General features: G+C 40.1%; 1 protein-coding gene across 3 annotated transcripts in view; it reads right to left on the bottom strand.

Moving 5' to 3' along the window:
- Nucleotides 1–3087: 3087 nt before the first annotated feature.
- MPC2 (mitochondrial pyruvate carrier 2) overlaps nucleotides 3088–19105 on the bottom strand; it is a 31003-nt gene continuing 14985 nt past the window's right edge. For all 3 annotated transcript variants that reach the window (XM_045453052.1, XM_045453050.1, XM_045453049.1), the window contains exons 3-6: nucleotides 18985–19025; nucleotides 8327–8411; nucleotides 7732–7843; nucleotides 3088–3409 (exon numbers count right to left, since the gene is read on the bottom strand). In XM_045453052.1, coding sequence (XP_045309008.1) covers nucleotides 3373–3409; nucleotides 7732–7843; nucleotides 8327–8411; nucleotides 18985–19025 — 275 coding nt within the window. In that variant the 3' untranslated portion in view covers nucleotides 3088–3372. The remainder of the gene's footprint in view (nucleotides 3410–7731; nucleotides 7844–8326; nucleotides 8412–18984; nucleotides 19026–19105) is intronic.

The raw sequence follows: 19105 nt of genomic DNA, 5'->3' as shown, positions 1-19105 counted from the left end.
CCACGGATCTCCAGAATAAGCAAACACCCAATTTGGTTATTGATTATGATTTACCAGGACTATGAAATTTACCAGTCACAATGCATTCAGTACTTACTCTTTAGGCATTTCTGTGAGGCAGATTTTTGTGTGAAGAATTACGTACCTGTCTTTTTTGATCGGTTAAGTGCACGCTTCTGACCTCATTTACCCCAAAGGTAACTTGTGGCCCAACGTTGGCATTGGATTTGGGTTTCTCAATCCAATATGACACCGGCAAAATCTTTTAAGTGGGTGGCATAGTTTCCAACAGCTTAAATCATGTTTTGATTTCCTAGCTGTTCTTACGTATGTCATAACTACACTTAACATTTAGTGACACGTATGTAAAACTTGAATTTAAGAAAGTTGAACTGAAAAAGGAATCATTCTCAAGCCCAGCCCTGTAACTGAATTTACTGTGTGCTCCAAAAAGTTGTAAAACACAGTTGTCTTAACGGAGGAAGAGATTCCTTTAATTATGTCTGTCGAGAACATTTTCTGATGTCAGTTGTGGGAACCGGTCTTAATATAATTAGAATCATACCTCATATAATTAAACAGACCCCTTAGGGAGGAAGCCGTGTTAACATCAGTGTTTTCTATTTGTGTTTCATTATGTAAACAAGCTCCTGTTTTGCTTCATGGAGAGGAACCTGGGCTCCCAGGTCAGGCCAACCTTTCCTGATTGTTTGAACAACTTTAAAGAGAGACAATCTGTTTACTAGGCAGAAATGAGTCAATGTTGCTTTGAAATGAATGCCAAACCACAAGAAGATTAGGTTAAAGAATTTATCTTGAGTATGCTCCACCCTGCCTCTGGGTCCCCCGCGCCCCCACCCCAAGCAGCTTGTTTTCTGCTTTAACCTGTGGAAGTCTTAGAAATTCCAATAGTCACTACCCCAGAAGGTGTGCAAACAGGGGTAACATGGTCCACCCTTTTTGTAGGTATACTTTGGTCTAAGAAAGTACTTTTGGGGTCTACCTTCAATTAATAAGCTTACCGTTTTCCGAAACTTACTACACTTAATTTTGTGTTAAAACGTTATTTTGATTGAGCTTTACAACCATCTTATCAAGAAAATACTCTCCTCACCCCATTTCACTCTTGAATATACTAAAGCCCAGACACAAAGGGTAATAAGGTTTCACAGTTAATATGTAGCAGAGTTGAGCTGAAACACCCTGGGAACTCACCTAATGAAGTTTTGAGGACCAGTTAGAAATTTTGATGTAGAATTCAACTCAACAGGACTGATCAAGTGATTTGCACCACTGTGAAAAGTACTTCTACGGAGCTCAGTGCCTACATTGGTAGTGAGGACTTCTGGTATATAAATTCTCCTAGATTTTCGAAAATCGTTGTGAAACTGGTCAGTGGACTATGTGTTTCCAATGTCAGCAAGAGTTAACTAGACTCTCTTAATTTTTAGGATTCAATAATGGGATGGATGAGGTCTGGGCATAAATAAAAGGATGAGCTGATGGTCTGTCCATGGAACTTCTGAGAACCAACAGGAAGATAATTGTGATTGTATCTAAATGCTACAATTAATTTGATGAAGTGGGGCTTAGAAGAACCCATTTAGGAAAGAGCAGGTTTTAATGAAAAGAAAGAAACATCACTTCAACATATATATTTTAATAAACTTTTTTGTGTCTATGCCATATTTCATAATATATGTTTTCTTAAAGGTTTAACCCTAGGAAACACATACACACATGCTCACACATGCCAAACTAATTCAAACAGCATGGTTTATACAAAGAAAGCAATAATGGGGCACCCGGATGGCTCAGTCAGTTAAGCGTCCAACTTTGGCTCAGGTCATGATCTCACGGTTTGGGAGTTCGAGCCCTGAGCTGGGCTCTGTGCTGATAGCTTGCTTCGGGTTCTGTGTCTCCCTCTCTCTCTCTGACCCTCCCCTGCTCATGCGCTCTCTCAAAAATAAACGTTAAAAAAAGAAATTGGACTCTTCAGGACCTCTTTACTTCTGTGTCAAATTCTCTAATCCTTCCTCCTCGAAGGTGGATTACAAGGAAGGGATAAGTGATTAAAAAGTGCAAGGTTTTCACCGATAATTGCCTCGATCAGTTAAATATATTATTTAAAAAGTTATTGGGGCACTGGGGTGGCTCAGTCGGTTAAGCGTCCAACTTCGGCTCAGGTCATGATCTGGTGGTTCGTGGGCGAATCCATGGTGTGGAGCCTGCTCGGGATTCTGTCTCTCCTCTCTGCCCCGCCCCCACTTGTGCGTGCGCACGCGCTCTCTCTCTCAAAAATAAACATTAAAAAAAATGAATAAAAAGTTCTTTTTGTCATTGCTTCTTCAAACTTAGAAATAACTTGCTTTGCTGATTCCTTTGACTACAGTTCTGCCTAGGACGGGCTCTAGTAGGATTTTCAGAAGGAAGCTCAGTACTCCAAACTGGAGCTCCAATCGAATAGGATACTGATTATATTTCTAGCACGGAGTAGTCTATGTCCAGTCTCTCTCTTCAAAATGGGGACAAAGGTCACACATGTTTACACAAAGCTGACTTGGGGCGCCTGGGCGGCGCAGTGGGTTAAGCGTCTTGATCTTGGCTCAGGTCATGATCTCGTGGTTCAGGAGCGGGAGCACTGATGGCGTGGTGCCTGCTTGGGATTCTCGCTCTTCTGCTCTCTGCCCCTCCCCTGCTGGTCTGTGCGCACTCTCTCTCTCTAAATAAATAAGGAAACTTAAAAAAATTTAAAAAAAGAAAGCCAACTTATGTTCCAGGCATTCTACTAGGCACTTTGATTTGCCCAAAGTCATAGATTATAAACCATAGAGCTGGGATTCCAACTTAGGACTGGAGAGCCTTTTCGGCCACAGTCTATCAATTATTGACTGTAATTCAATAACTGAGAAATCTTTTGTTACTCTGTAGCCAGACAAGAATTGCTAGCATTCCACTACCCATTTCTCACTCTCTTTAGCTCTATTTCCCTTTACTTCTAGCTATTTCACCACCCTTCCCTGTAAAAGAGATAATTTAACCTTTCAACTCTCTCTGGTTGAGTAGTACAGAAGCAAGCCAAGGGTATGTAGGAGCAAGTATGATTTATTTGCGGCAGAGAGTAGAAAAAAAAATGTTACTAATAGCCATAGATACATTCCTTAAGTCATATACAAAGAAACACTGTTATTAAAAGTTTGTTTTATTTTTCTGTGAAATTGAGTATCAGCCCCCAGTTTACAGTCTTTTTTTTTTTTATGGCTTCCAAACATTAGCACAGTTAATATCACCTCATCAATAACCAAATAATAAATCAAATTAGTCCCAGTGGTTATATGTCCACATCTAGATTGTTCGGGTGGTCAGGAACTCTTAGTTGTTTGCTTTAGCTTTTAGTTCTTGGTTATATCTATAAAGGAAACAGAAAAAGAATAATTATGCATCACCATAGATAACTATGTAATAAGAAGGGAATGGGAGGCATATTCCCTGTCTCCTTTCTCACTAGTCAAGAGGCTGTATGGTTTTAGCTACAATCTTCTCAGGGGCTTGTGGGTGAAACAGGCAAAAGGGAAAGTGACCTAAGGATTTTATTTGCATCTGGCTTCCAACTGCCAAAAAGTTTCAACAACATAACTGACAAATAGCTTCCCATACAAAAGTCTTATTTTGGTATTTTCATTCTTGAATTATAACAGTGTAACAAACATGTGAACATACAAATAAAATTTAGCAACATGTGGTCATCTGGAACTTTATAATCATGGAACATCTTACCTAAGAATAAAATAAATTGGGAATGAGATCCTAAGCACTAAAAATAAAATAGACTTTTTAAAAAATAAAATAGACTTTTGTGATGCTGACAGGCTACTGAGTTTTTAGCAGGTTGTAGACACTGGGTTAACAGAATAGTAAAGCTAAGGCCTATTTCTTCAATTGTCATTAATCCAAAGAAGAATTAACCACCAAGTCAGAGTCTTTCCCTTCTACAACACCCAGAGCTTCATTTACTATTCTGTCCCAGATTATAAGAGGGAGAATAGAGCACAAGAAGTAACTTTTTCCACGAAGTCTACCAGAATCCCAGATTTCTCTAAAGGTTCTGATTTCAAATATCCCATGGTGCCTGTCTAAATGCTCCAGAGTCCAACACTTATATTTTGAGCTAAATCTCCCAATCTACTGTTGTGACTGAAAACAGTGCCGAAAATCCTTTTGTCAAACCGTATCTGTGTTTCCACTTTAGAGATAATAATTCCAAATGTTGCATTCAGTGTGTTTGCAGCCCTCCCATTATGGCTTAATATAAGGTTAAAATGCAACGGTGGATGAGAAAAATACTCGTGAAGAAAGTCACCGTACAGACTGAAGTTTCTATCAATACAAGTAAGCTCTAAAAATGCTTGTCGGATGTGCGGTAGAATGAGTGAGTGATTCATCATCCATCCATTCTGTGCTAGAGGATAATGAAAGGATTCACGTGTCAAGCTAGGATAGCAAAGATGAGAAAAATGAAGGACAGAACGCCTTCTGAAAGGAAGGCAAGTTATAACTGAATATTGTCCATTTCTTTAGTATGGAGATCATTTAATTTTTTTTAGCCAAAGAGCACTGTTTTGCAATTTAGGAAGGTTCTGTGGTTCAAGCGAAGCCGGAGCCTTCATCTACGATGAGCTCAAGGCAGAGTGTGAACCAGTCAGTGACAATATTAACTACCGAGTACAGACAAGCTTCGCAGACATAGTGGGCTCAGCTCCAGACCACCACGATAATGAATATTTTGTGAATGAATCTTCAAATGAATATTTTAGCTTCCCAGTTCATATGAAAGTGACATTTACGCTATGCTGTATTCTATTAAGTGTGCAACTGCAGTAGGTCTAGGAAAAAAAGTACATACCTTGATTTAAAAACATCGCTTAAAAAAATGCTAACCATCATCTATGTTTTCAGCAAGTCGTAATCTCTTTGCTGGTGGAGGGTCTTGCGTCAACGCTGATGACTGCTGACTGACCCGGGTGGTGGCTGTGGAAGGTTGGGGTGGCTGTGTTTTCTTAAAACAGGACAACAACGAAGTTGCCACGTCAACTGACTCTTTCACAAATGATTTCCCTGGGGCATATGATGCCATTCGATAGCACCCACAGTGGAACTTCTTTCAAAACTGGAGTCTAGGGGCGCCTGGGTGGCGCAGTCGGTTAAGCGTCCGACTTCAGCCAGGTCACGATCTCGCGGTCCGTGAGTTCGAGCCCCGCGTCGGGCTCTGGGCTGATGGCTCAGAGCCTGGAGCCTGTTTCCGATTCTGTGTCTCCCTCTCTCTCTGCCCCTCCCCCGTTCATGCTCTGTCTCTCTCTGTCCCAAAAATAAATAAACGTTGAAAAAAACAAAAAAACAAAAAAAAACTGGAGTCTATCCTCTTAAACCCTGCCACCGCTTTATCAGCTAAGTTTATGTAATATTCTAAATACTGTACTTTGTTGTCATTTCAACAATCTCCACAGCACCTTCACCAGCAGATTCCATCTCAAGAAACGCTTTCTTTGCTCATCCATAAGAAGCAACTCCTCATCCATTCAACCCTGTGATTGCAACAATTCAGTCCCATCTTCAGGCTTCGCTTCTCATTCTAGTTCTCTTGCTGTTTCCACCACATCTACAGTCACTTCCTCCACTGAAGTCTGCAACCCCTCCAAGTTATCCACGAGGATTGAAATGGACTTCTTCCAACCTCTTATTCATGTTGATATTTTGACCTTTCCATGAATCATGACTATTCTTAACGGTACCAGGATGGTGAATCCTTTCCAGGTTTTCAATTTACTTTGCCCAGATCCATCGGAGGAATCACTCTCTATGGCAGCTATGGCCTTACAAAAGGTATTTCTTAAATAAGAAGACTTGAAAATCAAAATGACTCCTTGATCCAGGGGCTGCAGAATGGATGTTGTGTTAGCAGGCATAAACACCGTGAATCTTGTTGTACATCTCAATCGGAGCTCTAGGGTAACCGGATACATTGTACATGAACAGGAATATGTTGAAAAGAATCTTTTACTCTGAGCAGCAGGTCTCCACAGTGGGCTTAATATTCAGTAAACCACGTTGTAAATCGAGGTGCTGTCACCCAGGCTTTGTTCCATTTCTAGGGCACAGGCAGAAGAGACTGAGCATTATTCTTAAAAGTCCTCAGGATTTTCGGAATGGTGCATGAGCACTGGCTTCAACGTAAAGTCACCGGCTGCATTAGCCCCTAACAAGAGAGTCAGCCTGTCCTCCGAAGCTTTGAAGCCAGATATCGGACTTCTCCATAACTGTGAAAGTCCCGGAAGGCATCTTCTTCCAGTAGGAGGCTGTGTCACCCACATTAAAGATGTGCTGTTTACCGTCGTCGCCACCTTCGTTATCTTGCTCCATCTGCTGGGTAACTGGCTGCAGCTTGTCCGCCAGCACCTGCTGCCCCACCTTGTGCTGTATGTGGCAGAGACGGCTTCTTTCCTTGACCCACAGGAAGCGACCTCTGCTGGCTTCAGACTTTTCTTCTGCAACTTCCTCACCTCTCTGAGCCTTTCAGAGAATTGAAGAGAGCGAGGGCCTTGCTCTGGATTGGGCTTTGGCTACAGGGAACATCGTGGCCGTTTGATCTTCTGTCCAGACCACTAAAACGTTCTCTGCATCAGCGATGAGGCTGTTAAGCTTCCTTACCGATCGTGCGTTCACTGAAGTAGCACTTTTGATTTCCTTCCAGAACTTTCCCTCCGCATTCACAGCGTAGCTAAATATTCAGCACAAGAGGCCTACCTTTCGGCCTATCGCGTCGACTTTCAGCCTGCCTTCCTCACTAAGCTTAATTATTTCTAGCTTTTGACTTAAAGTGAGAGATGTGCCTCTGTTGCCTTTCACTTGAACACTTAGAGGCAAAATGTAGGCTTATTAATTGGCCTGTTTTTACTATTGTTGCGTCTCAGGGAATAGGGAGATCTGAGCAGAGGGAGGGAGATGGGGGAATGGCCCAGTCGGCGCAGTTAGAACACACAACGTTCATCAGTGAAGCTCACGGCCTCATTTGGACATGCCTCGTGGACCCCCAAACAACGACAGCAGTAAAATCAAAGATCACTGACCACAGAGCACCACCACAAGATTGTGAGAATGACCAAAATGTGGCACACAGACACGAAGGGAGAAAAGCTGTTGGGAAAGTGGTGTCGACAGACTTGCTCGACGCGGGGTTGCCACAAACCTTCCATATGTAAAAAGCGCAACATCTCTAAAGCACAGTGAAGTGGAGTGAAACGAAAATGTGGGACGCCTACAAACAGTTTTAAAAATATTCAGAGGATACTTTCTGACAAGACCCGTAGCCTCATGCCAAACATCATTTCCAACCACTACATAACCACACCCATTTTATTAACTATAATTGAAAGCGAGCGTTTAAAATGTTCATGGAGAAAATTACTTAGTATTTCGTAAATCGTGTCTGTCGTCTTAAGACAGATTCTGTGAATGGGCTGTATTTCTAGATAATACACAGTCAGATTTGAAACCTATGTAGCAAACATACTGCTTAACACTTTGAACTTAAACCCCCAGATTTTTCTAGAAATTTCTACTTCAGGCCTATTCCATCTTAACATCATACATGAATCTTAAAAAAAAAAAAAAATGCACTGCCATCTGGGTGGCTTCTGAGGCAGATTTCTCTTTTTACACCTTTGGTGGGCTTACCTCCAAATACGAAAGAGCTGAGAGGCCCCTGCTGTCCCCACGAAGAAATTAACAGCAAACAGACTCCAGTTTTTTGGAATAATTACAAGTGAGTATCTTGACCAAATAAACCCTGTTGAAACAAAAGATTTTTTTTTTTTTTTTAAAGCACAGGTACTGCTGCAATATCTTTTGAACATTCTGTATTAGAGCAACATAATTATAAGATCATGACAACATAAAGCAGGATAAAAGAAAAGCTATGCTTTGAGACTTTAATAAAGTTGCTATAATTCAGTGTTACACAAAATACGCAGTTCTTACATCAACAGGGAATCTTTACAGGGCAAATGAATATTAACCAACTTTTTTTCCTACTTGCAAAAATATGTTCATGGTAAAACAAACAAACAAACAAACCAAAAACCCACGCAGATACTTATTCACAGTAACCCTCTTATCGAATAATTAATTGCCCAACGAGAACACTGTTAATTCCTTTGTGTGTGAGTGCATGTGCGTTTCAAACATTAAACCGTTAAATAAATTGATGTAAGACAAAAACAAAAATACTGAATGCCCTAAATGGAACAGGGAAAATACTCATTTAATTTACCTGTAGCCATGAGAACAGCAGACTGAGCTGTGCTGAGTTTCTCTGCAGGTCTGGCCATGTCAGCCAGCCCAGCACACACGAGGCCCTGGAGAGACACATTAACACACAGCAAGAAAAACAGCCTCATGAGTGTGCAGTCATAATTCTTCATTTTATTTACTTATTCTTTATTTATTTATTTATTTAATTAAATGTTTATTTATTTTTGAGACAGAGAGAGACAGAGCATGAATGGGGGAGGGGCAGAGAGAGAGGGAGACACAGAATCGGAAGCAGGCTCCAGGCTCTGAGCCATCAGCCCAGAGCCCGACGTGGGGCTCAAACCCACAGACCGTGAGATCGTGACCTGAGCTGAAGTCGGACGCTCAACCAACTGAGCCACCCAGGCGCCCCAATAATTCTTCATTTTAAATAACACATAAAGTTTCAGAGATTTCCACATGATAGTAGCTATGATTTTAGTATCCGCGCATTAAGAAAATATATACGTCACCAAAAACTACAATGAGTTCAGGGCTGCTTTTTGCATTTGTGTCTTGTTAACCACATCAAGTGGCCTCATATATTTGAAAATTAGTAGTGTGTGCATATTCTTTTTTAATTTCGTTAAAAAAGTAACTATGTTTGAAAGTTATTAAGAGAGAGAGAGGGAGGAGAGAGACAGAGCATGAGCAGTGGAGGGGAAAAAAGAGAGGGAGACACAGAATCTGAAGCAAGTTCCCGTCTCTGAGCTGTCAGCATTGGGCCCGATGCAGGGCGTGAACTCGTGAACCGTGAGATCATGACCTGAGCAGAAGTCAGTCTCTTAACCAACTGAGACACTCAGGTGCCCCTGCGTGTGTGTATTCTAACAAATAATACTTTTTTCCACATATGAAATTATATATATATATATATATATATATATATATATATATATATTTTTTTTTTTTTTTTTTTTTTTTTTTTTGGCTCTCAAAAAATTTGCATGAGTGGGGGGGGGGGGCAAAGGGAGAGGGCAAGAGAGATTAGAATCCCAAGAGGGTTCTGCACTCAGCATACAGAGCCTCATACAGGGCTTGATCTCATGACTGTGAGCCTGTAGCTTCAACTGAAATCAAGAATTGGATGGATGCTTAACTGGCTGACCAGTTATCCCATAGTTATATATTCCTTTTTTTAAGAAAATGTTTATTCATTTTTGAGAGAGAGAGGAAAAATGAGCATGGGGGAGGGGCAGAGAGAGAAGGGGACAGAGGATCCGAAGCAGGCTCTGTGCTGATCGCGGCCAGCCCGATGGGGGCTTGAGCTCCTGAACCGCGAAATCATGACCTGAGCTGAAGTCAGATGTTCAACCCATTGAGCCACCCGGGCGCCCCCAAAATTATATATTCTTCATACATGTTGGAAACCACTGGTGTGGTGGATGCCTAAAAGCTGTTTAGACATTTATGTAATTTGTATAGTGTCCTCCTTTCATGTTTTGGTCAGTGTTAATTCTTTTCTAAAAGTGGAAGTATCTGAAAAGCTCTGTTACAATTTTAGTTTCTTGGTTGGATAATTTTTCTTTAATGTCAAAGGATACATGGTTATTTCTTCCCTGCTGTGTCTTTAACACTGTTATGTAATCATCCTACTAAAACCCTACCATCAGCATCACTCAGAAAGTTCAGTAATGAGTCTTTGGTTATGCTGGTTATGCTTGGTTATGCTGCTCTATTGCAGAGATAAGAATATGTAATAAAATGATCTTTATTGATGAAAAATTCAAACCTACACAAAATAAAAGACGAGTACAAAGAACCCCTACATACATATCACCCAGAGTTAAAATTCTGCCACATTTGCTTCACCTCCCCTCTTCTCTTTTATCCATTAAGTATTTTATTTATTTATTTATTTATTTATTTATTTATTTTTTAAATGTTTATTTTTGAAGGAGAGAGACAGAGCATGAGCAGGGGCAGGGCAGAGAGAGAGGTAGACACAGAATCCGAAGCAGGATCCAGGCTCTGAGCTGTCAGCACAGAGCCTGACAAAGGGCTCGAACCCACAAACCATGAGATCATGACCTGAGCTGAAGTTGGACTTAACTGGCTGAGCCACCCCAGGCACTCCTATCATTTAAGTACTTTAAATCAAATCCTAGATGTCATTAAAGAATATGTCTTTAAGAAATTATTTTTAGGTTTTATGGAGTTTCTGAAAGATGCTCTCACATGGAAAATATAAATCAGCAAAGGACTTTGCTCCTAAACAGAACACAGACATACTTGTGAATTTATACACAAATTTAAGTCAAGTACAAAGGGTTTTGAATTAATAAAGTCAGTAGGTCAAGAAGGCAACGATTCTGATTTAAAAGGGGGCAAGGGTAAGCAGGGGTACAACCAGATAAATCATGGCTAATGCGATTTTGCCTCTTGTTAACTTTCACCCACAGTCCTGTGATTTTTCTCCCAAATGCTTCCTAATCATCCTTCCTCCATTCTTCTTCTAGGTCCCCATGTGCATTTTTTCCATTTCATATTTGTTCTACTTCTACGGGGTGGAATACTGCCTTTGAAATGGGGAACAAAGGGGTTGATTTCTGCTATTGACCTACTGGGTCCACGTATTACACTGAGGCTTGCTGCACAGATCTATGAACACTATAGGCTACATTCTAGCATCTTCTTCTAGAAGAAGTCAGTGGTCATGATTTATTTATGCTCACAGTATACCCTTTATTTTTCTGGGACACCTTAGTAATTATTCTCTCCCACAAAGGTCTTGAGCTCTCTTTCTACTTCTACATCATTCTAAGCTTATGTAAATTAGCTTAGAAAATCTCACTGTGGGGAGCCTAGGTGGCTGAGTTAGTTGAGCTTTAGGACTCTGGATTTCAGCACAGGTCATGATCTCTCATGGATCTGATCTCATGGTTGTTGGGATTGAGCCCCGCATTGGGCTCCGCCCTGAGGGCGCGGAGCCAACTTGGGATTCTGTCTCTCCTCTTCTCCCTGCACTCGTTCTCTCTCTCAATAAATAAACATTTAAAAAAAGAAAAAAAAAAAAAAAGAAAATCTCACTGTGAATCTATTCTCCATCATTTACTAGCTGTGTGACTTTGGTCAGATTACATAACACTTTGCCTTAAATTCCTCATGTATAAAATGAGAAAACCAGTAGCTACCCTTGCAAAAATGATATATGATTAAACGAGATAACATGCACAGGTGCCTGGTAAATACTATTATTAACAACAAGAACAGATAGATTTTGTCTGTAGAGTAACAAAGAAAAAGGAATGTTAGTTTTCTGTCCTTTCCTGCATTACTAGCCTTAGGCTAGCAGGCAGCAGGTCTGTACTTGTTTTCATCTTTATTATAAAGCTTATTCAAATAATAGAACTACATAGATTTTATTCAGAGAGTGTTTAGAATAAACAACAAGATTGTGTAAAATATTCTCCAACATACAAAGAAAATACCAGGTTAGATCTACAGCGACTATTTTAAAGGTGGTCATGTAAGTGTGTAAGTGCATAGGCTTTGGAGTCCAACAGACCTGGGGTTTCAAGTCTTGATTGTGCCCCTTACCACGAAGGTATATTCAGTCATCTAGCTCTTTGAACCTTAGTACCCTTACCTGGAAGATGGTAATAATATTTAGTAATATTTGCTTCTCAGATTTTTTTCTGGTGAAGATCAAATTACAAGACCATGTATCAGATAATCGAATACAGTCTGGCATTTAGTGGACTCAAGTCAGCTCCCTGTTTCCATTAGTTAAAAAATGCTCTTCAAATTATCTAAAGCCCAGGACTATGGTTCTTTTTGGCATCTGATTATCTCCACTGGGTGGGGTAGATATTCCTCAGATAGTATAAAAACCTTTTTTCTTTCTTTCCTTCAATATTTTCTCCTCTATTTAAAAAAAAAAAAGTCTTAGGATGCTTCTAGAGGAGTTAAAAAAATGAGATACCACTATAGAATATTCCAATTCCCAAATGCTTAGAGACAGCAAAGCCCTCAGGATTTTTAAGCCATTAATTAATCTACATAAATAGTCCCAGCTGGAAAAGCAAACAAATAGGTATTAAAAATCTGCACGGATAATCTTAAAATAGCTTAATTTATTCTTAAGGAGAAGAGGAAATAAAAAAAATTAGCTACACAAAATGGTCTATTATTTGAGAGTTAAGTATAACCCTGTTTGTACAAAAAGACTATGAAACAAAGATAAAAGCTCTCTTAAGTGACCTTCACAGAATAGTTTCCCAGGCTAGCCAATGATCTCCATTCCTTCTGTAAACAAGCTAACAGATGTCCAAAGCCATGCTGGATACTCATGGTTTTTCATTCTGTATTGCATTCATGAATTTTTGATCCCACCAGGTGAACTGAACTTTTGTCAACTTTGTCCTTAAACCTAATGTAACCTACATAATTTAATGAACTATCAGGGAATCACATGAAATACAAAAGAGGTTGTCATTTTTATGAAAACTAAGTGACTGCTCTGGAAAGACTGAATAAAGGCAAGTTGCTGAAGCCTGCGGTCAAATGCGGTGAGAACAAGACAGATATAAAAAGACTGGGTGGGAAAGCCATAAAGATCCAGCAGATTTCTGTTCTTATGCTATTACGAAAAGTGTCTGTGAACTTGCTTTGCTTTAAACAAAACTAAAGTAGAAACGTCTTAAAAACTTTTTATTTTTTTTTTAAATAATCTCTACCCCCAACCTGGGGCTCAAACTCACTACCCTGAGATCAAGAGTCACATGCTCTTCCAACTGAGCCAGCCAGGCGCCCCTAAAATGGAAATTATACAGGATGCATTACCGCATAATTCATCCAAAACAGAACATGTGGAAATGAGTGGATCCATACACAAAGAAAAGCCATAGCCCTATAGATGATTGGCAAATGAGTGTCTCTTAAGTTAAAAGAAAATATTTAAGATATATAACTATTTTTTTTTTTTTAATGTTTATTCATTTTAGAGAGACAGAGTGCAAGCAGGGGAGGGGCAGAGAGAGAGGGAGACACAGAATCCGAAGCAGGCTCCAGGCTCTGATCTGTCAGCACAGAGCCTGACGTGGGGCTCGAACTCACGAGCTGTGAGATCACGATGAGCCGAAGTCTTATGCTTAACCGACTGAGCCACCCAGGCACCCCAGCATTATTTTTTAGGATTATCCATTTTGACCTCAATGATTAATTATTTGCTCTCAACAAAAGCAGTTAAGAAGGATTCCACTACAGTTAAATGTCTGAAAGTATAGTCTGAAATTCTTAATACAGAACATATGTCCCCTGGAGTAGTAACGGTTATGTGTCATGGACAGACTACCATAGATGAATTATTATCATCTGCTGCTATGCCGTCATCAGAAGACTATGTATGATTTCAACATGAACTTAAAATAGATGTTTTTAAAGGAGACAGAGAGCCCATAAGGCACTTGGTGTATATCATATTGTCAGTGTTTCAAAACTTTGTTCAAACCCTTTGTTGATGTTTCAGAAGAAACACCAAAGCTATTGATAAAATCCTATAAACTTCTATGTTGTGACAAACTTGAAGTCAAAAGTACACCCAAATTGATAATAAATAGCGTCAATCATTCTTACTCTTTCAATAATGGTGCTAGAAAGAATTGTTAAGCAATCAATTACACTTTATAGACATACAGTTACTATATAATTTTCAGTGCTGACATAGAGAGAAGAGATAGAAAATAATAATACACTTTCCATTAGTTTTCTTTTTTTAGTATCATACTAATTTGAATGGTGTTTTTGCTTTGATCTGCATTTTGATTAACAGACAACCCATTTTAACATTAAAAAAAATAAAAAAGAGGACGTTCACATATCACACATCACACTAACTGGGTTTCCTACAAAGGGACCATTAATGTCAGTCACCAAAAATTTCAAGTGGTGTTGTTGTTGTTGTTTTGTAACTTGCTCTACTGACATTTTAGCCTGTCTCACCCTCAACTGTTCTATTTCTGCTCTGCAGGTATCAGCATTTACATTAACCATTTGCACAGCTCATAAAAATTGCATTATGGGAAACTGAAGCAGGGCCTGCCCTGGCTCTGCTGTTCTTCATTGCGTATTTTGTCCATTATCTCACAGCAACTACACTGCTACAGTCTCCATTACCATTTAAAAAGCATCTGGAATTCCATGCTAGCCACGGGAATTAACATATATTCAATATATATTCGATATATTCATATATTCATATATTTATTCAAACCGGACACAAAATTATGTGTGAGGCTGAATGAACAATAAAAGCAAACCTTATCCTTAATGGTTATTGTAGAATAATTTCAATCATGTCCTTAGGATTCTGAATCCCATTTTATTAAGGAAAGTAATTCATGTGAATGCATGTTTACAAATATTAGTAAGACAGCTTACAAGACAGCCTTTGCTATAAAAGTCTACATTAAAATTCAGTCTGGGGGCGCCTGGGTGGCTCAGTGGGTTAAGCATCTGACTTCAGCTCAGGTCCATGATCTCGTGGCTCATGAGTTCGAGCCCCCCATCAGACTCTGCCGACAGTTCGGAGCCTGGAGACTGCTTCGGATTCTGTGTCTCCCTCTCTCTCTGCCCCTCCCCTGCTCACTCTGTCTCACTCTCTCTCAAAAATAAATAAACATTTAAAAAAAAATTCAGGATTCTGTGTCTCCCTCTCTCTCTGCCCCTCCCCCGTTCATGCTCTGTCTCTCTCTGTCCCAAAAATAAATAAACGTTGAAAAAAAAAAAAAAATTCAGTCTGGACCCTCGAATTCTTGTCCTGAGCCTCTTGTGAGGAGTCTGTCCTATATTTTAAAAAAAAGTTTATTTATTTATTCATTTTTGAGAGATAGAGAGAGAGGCAGAGAGGCAGACAGAGAATCCCACGCAGGCTCTGCATTTTCAGTACACAGCCTGACGTGCGGTTCGAACTCACGAACCGTGAGATCAAGACCTGAACCTAAATCAATCAGTTAAGTCGGATGCTTAACTGACTGAGCCACCCAGGCGCCCCGAGTCTGCCCTACTCATGGAGTTCTACCAAACAGGAATGGGGACATGAATGAACAACTTTCACTTGCTTAATGAGGAAGTGGGATATACACATAGATGGAGGTGGATTACCAAACCTCAATTAGCCCTCCGGGGAATACACGTAGGCTTGTAATGGGATTTAGCGCACAGTTACGTTGATGAATCGCATTCAGTTATAGGGCAACAAAAACCTAGATCAAATGTCTAAGTCACATGAAAAGGAGAAAAAAAAAGATCTTTCTGTGGGAAAAACATCAGTAAATGTACATAATTCTGGTCTTTAGTAAGTTGAAAGTGAGTGAAAACTACTTAGTAATTACGTTATCAAGTCAGGAAGAAAATCAGAATGAAGTGCTGGGGAAGCAGATGAAGTTAAGGCACCGTTATCTACAACTCAGTGACTGGAACTTATTCTGAAAAAGGCTCGAAAGACATGGGTGATAAAAAGCAGTATCATTTTCCCCTCCCTCTATGAACTTTGCAGTAGTTCTGAACATAACTACCTATTATTTGTGCTTTGCTTTTTGGCCCCGTGAATAGCAGCTGCACTTCCTGGTAACATCCTGTATCTTTCCCTGAGTGTCTGTGAACACACACAAGAGGTAAAGGCGGTAAACGGTGTGAAGCAGGAAAACGAACATGCTGCGTCTGTGTAAGAAACAACGCAAGACAGATGGCTGAACTGACACAGAGCTCTCGGACCATAAAGCTAGTTTTTAATGGTTAGAGTGAGCAGAAGCATTAAAGATGACATACTAAAACTTAAAAACAATTTTTTTAATGTTTGTTTATTTTTGAGAGTGAGACAGAGTGAATGGGGGAGGGGCAGAGAGAGAGGGAGGCACAGAATCCCAAGCAGGCTCCAGGCTCTGAGCTGTCAGCACAGAGCCCGATGCGGGGCTCGAACCCAGGAACTGAGAGATCATGACCTGAGGCCGAAGCTGGAAGCTTAACCGACTGGGCCACCCAGGTGCCCCTAAAACTTTTTTTTTTTTTAATTGATGGGAGGGTTTTGCAAAATACCGTTAAAAAGACAACCACAGGCCCAAAATGGCATCACTTAGGCCAAGACACTAATACCTAATGTAACTGCACTTTCAACCTCCCCCAGAAAGGTTGTCTTAACTAGTCAGTTAGGAATTTTCTGGTCAGCACCAATGAGGTACTCTCTGGCATAGGCCCTCTCCCCATCCCCAAAGAATAATTCGCCTACTAAGACTCTTTTGTCCCCAAGTGAAGGTGACCTCACCTGGAGATAATCTTTTTTTTTTCTGTTTATGACTTCTTTGTCCTGCCTTTAAAAACTTTTCTCTTTCTGTAGCCCTGGGGAATCTCCCTCTCTATTCATTCGCTAAATGGGATGCTGTCTCATCCATGAATCATTTAATAAAACCTCTCAAGCTTACTTGGTTGAATTTTGTTTTTTAACAGTACAAATAATTTAAAAAAGAACTGCTCTGTAGTTCTGTATAAAATGCAGCTCGGAAACACTAATCTACTCTAGTCATTTTATAAATAAGGGGACAAAATGGCAGATGTATAGCTGAGTTTCTGAAATTGTTCTAACAATTTTTTAAAATTTTTTAATATTTATTTTTGAGAGAAAGACCAAGAGAGACAGAGTGCAAGCTGAGGAGGGGCAGAGAGAGAGGGAGACAAGAATTCAAAAAGGTTCCAGGCTCTGAGCTGTCAGCACAGAGCCCAACGCGGGGTTCGAACTCACGGCAAGATCATGAACTGAGCCAAAGGCAGACGCAGATCTGACTGACCCACCCAGGCGCCCCGTGTTCTAACGATTTAAAATATTACATTTAAGAAAATTAAAATAGCCTACAACTCAACAAAAAAAAACTTGATTAAAAAATGGACAGAGGGCTTGACTAGACATTTTTCCAAAGATATACAAATAGTCCATACACACATGAAAAGAGTCTCAGCATAACTAATCACACTTGAAAATGCAAATCAAACCCACAACGAGCTACCACTTTCCACCCATGAAGATGGCTATTATAAAGCAACAACAACAACGAAAGTAACAAGTGTTGGCAGGCTAGACGTGGAGGAATTGGAATCCTCGTGAACTGCTGGTGGGAATGTAAAAACAGTGCAGCTGCTGCGGAATATAGTGCGGCAGTTGCTTAAAATAATATTGATCCAACAATGCCGCTTCTGGGTACATACCCCAAAGAACTGGGAGCAGGAATTGGACCGGATATTGTATGCCATTGTCCACGGCAGCATCATCCACCGTAGCCAAAAGGCGGAAGCAACTCATGTGTCCATCAACAAATGAATGGATGTGCTTCACACTAAGAGAATCATTAAGATGGCAAATTTTATGTGTCGTTTGCCACAATTAAAAGAACAAAAAGCCTACAGACTAGTACTTTTCACATTTTAGAAGGTATCAGTATCACTTAGAGGGCAAAGTTACTAGTGACTCCATCCCCAGAGTTTCAGATTTAGCAAATCTGTGACGGAGCCCCCAAATCTGCATTTCTTTCCTAAAAAAGAAATTTAATGTTTATTTATTTTTGAGAGAGAGAGAGAGAGACAGAGTGCAAGCAGGGGAGGGGCAGAGGGAGACAGAGACACAGAATGCGAAGCAGGCTCCAGGCTCCGAGCTGTCAGCACAGAGTCCGCCCCACAAAGAGGGGGTGAAGGGGAATCATGACCTGAGCCGAAGTCTGATTTTAGGCACCCCTTAAATCTGCATTTCTAACAAGTTGCTGGGCAGGGCCAATACTACAGGTCTAGGGATGACACTGAGAAGCACTGCTGTAGGCCAAAACCGGCCCTTTCAACATAAAAATCAGTGATTTGCTTTATTATTTCCATGGCCGTCTCTTTTCATTTTCAGCTAAAGGAGAACTTCAGGAATGAAAACTCTGGCCTCAGGTAAAAAGCACTGGTCTCGGGAGTCAGAAGTTCTGGATTCTACCATGTACCAAATACGTATGATACGTATGATACGTAGGATAATTTTTTCTACTTTTTGAGACTAAACTTTCCTTGCCTGTACTTTGGTGTTGGTATCGTCAGTTCATATACTAAATTAATAATAAAAATTAATTTGGGGGGTTCTGATTAGTTCATTTTACTTAGTTATAAAATCTTAGAATGAAGTTTCAAGTTTCTAGTGCCCACAATTATCTAAGCTTTTTGATAACAAATATGTTCCTAGAAGGCCTCTTATCTAAGAAGCTCAGAACTCAAGTAGGTAGTATGCTTTATGCAGTAAAAATGACACATCTAAGATTATTTGCATGAAATCATCTCCAGACAGACCATGAACATTTAATTTTTTTTAAATTTTTTTTTTTTTTTTTTGAGAGAGACAGAGAGTGAGCACGGGAGGGGCAGAGAGAGAGGGAGACACAGAATCCCAAGCAGGCTCCAGGCTCTGAGCTGTCAGCACAGAGCCCGACGCGGGGCTCGAACTCACGAACTGCGAGATCATGACCTGAGCCTAAGTTGGAGGCTTAACTGACTGGACCACCCAGGTGCCCCCAGACCATGAACATTTAAAAAAGAACATTCTTCATAAAAGTGACTTCAAATTAATAAGTTCCTTTTAAAGAATATTTTTTTTCAGTACCTTCTGCAAAACTCAGGACTTACCCATTTCATAATTGGAGCCCAGAAAAAAACTGTTTTGGGACCTGGAAAGAAAAGAAAAGAAAAATTTAGAAATAACCCAACTATTTTATACATGACTTAAATTTTTTTTTTAATATTTATT

This window comes from Leopardus geoffroyi, chromosome C3, assembly GCF_018350155.1.
Source record: "Leopardus geoffroyi isolate Oge1 chromosome C3, O.geoffroyi_Oge1_pat1.0, whole genome shotgun sequence".
Taxonomy (NCBI): domain Eukaryota; kingdom Metazoa; phylum Chordata; class Mammalia; order Carnivora; family Felidae; genus Leopardus; species Leopardus geoffroyi.
This window is presented reverse-complemented; position numbering and strand designations above follow the sequence as displayed.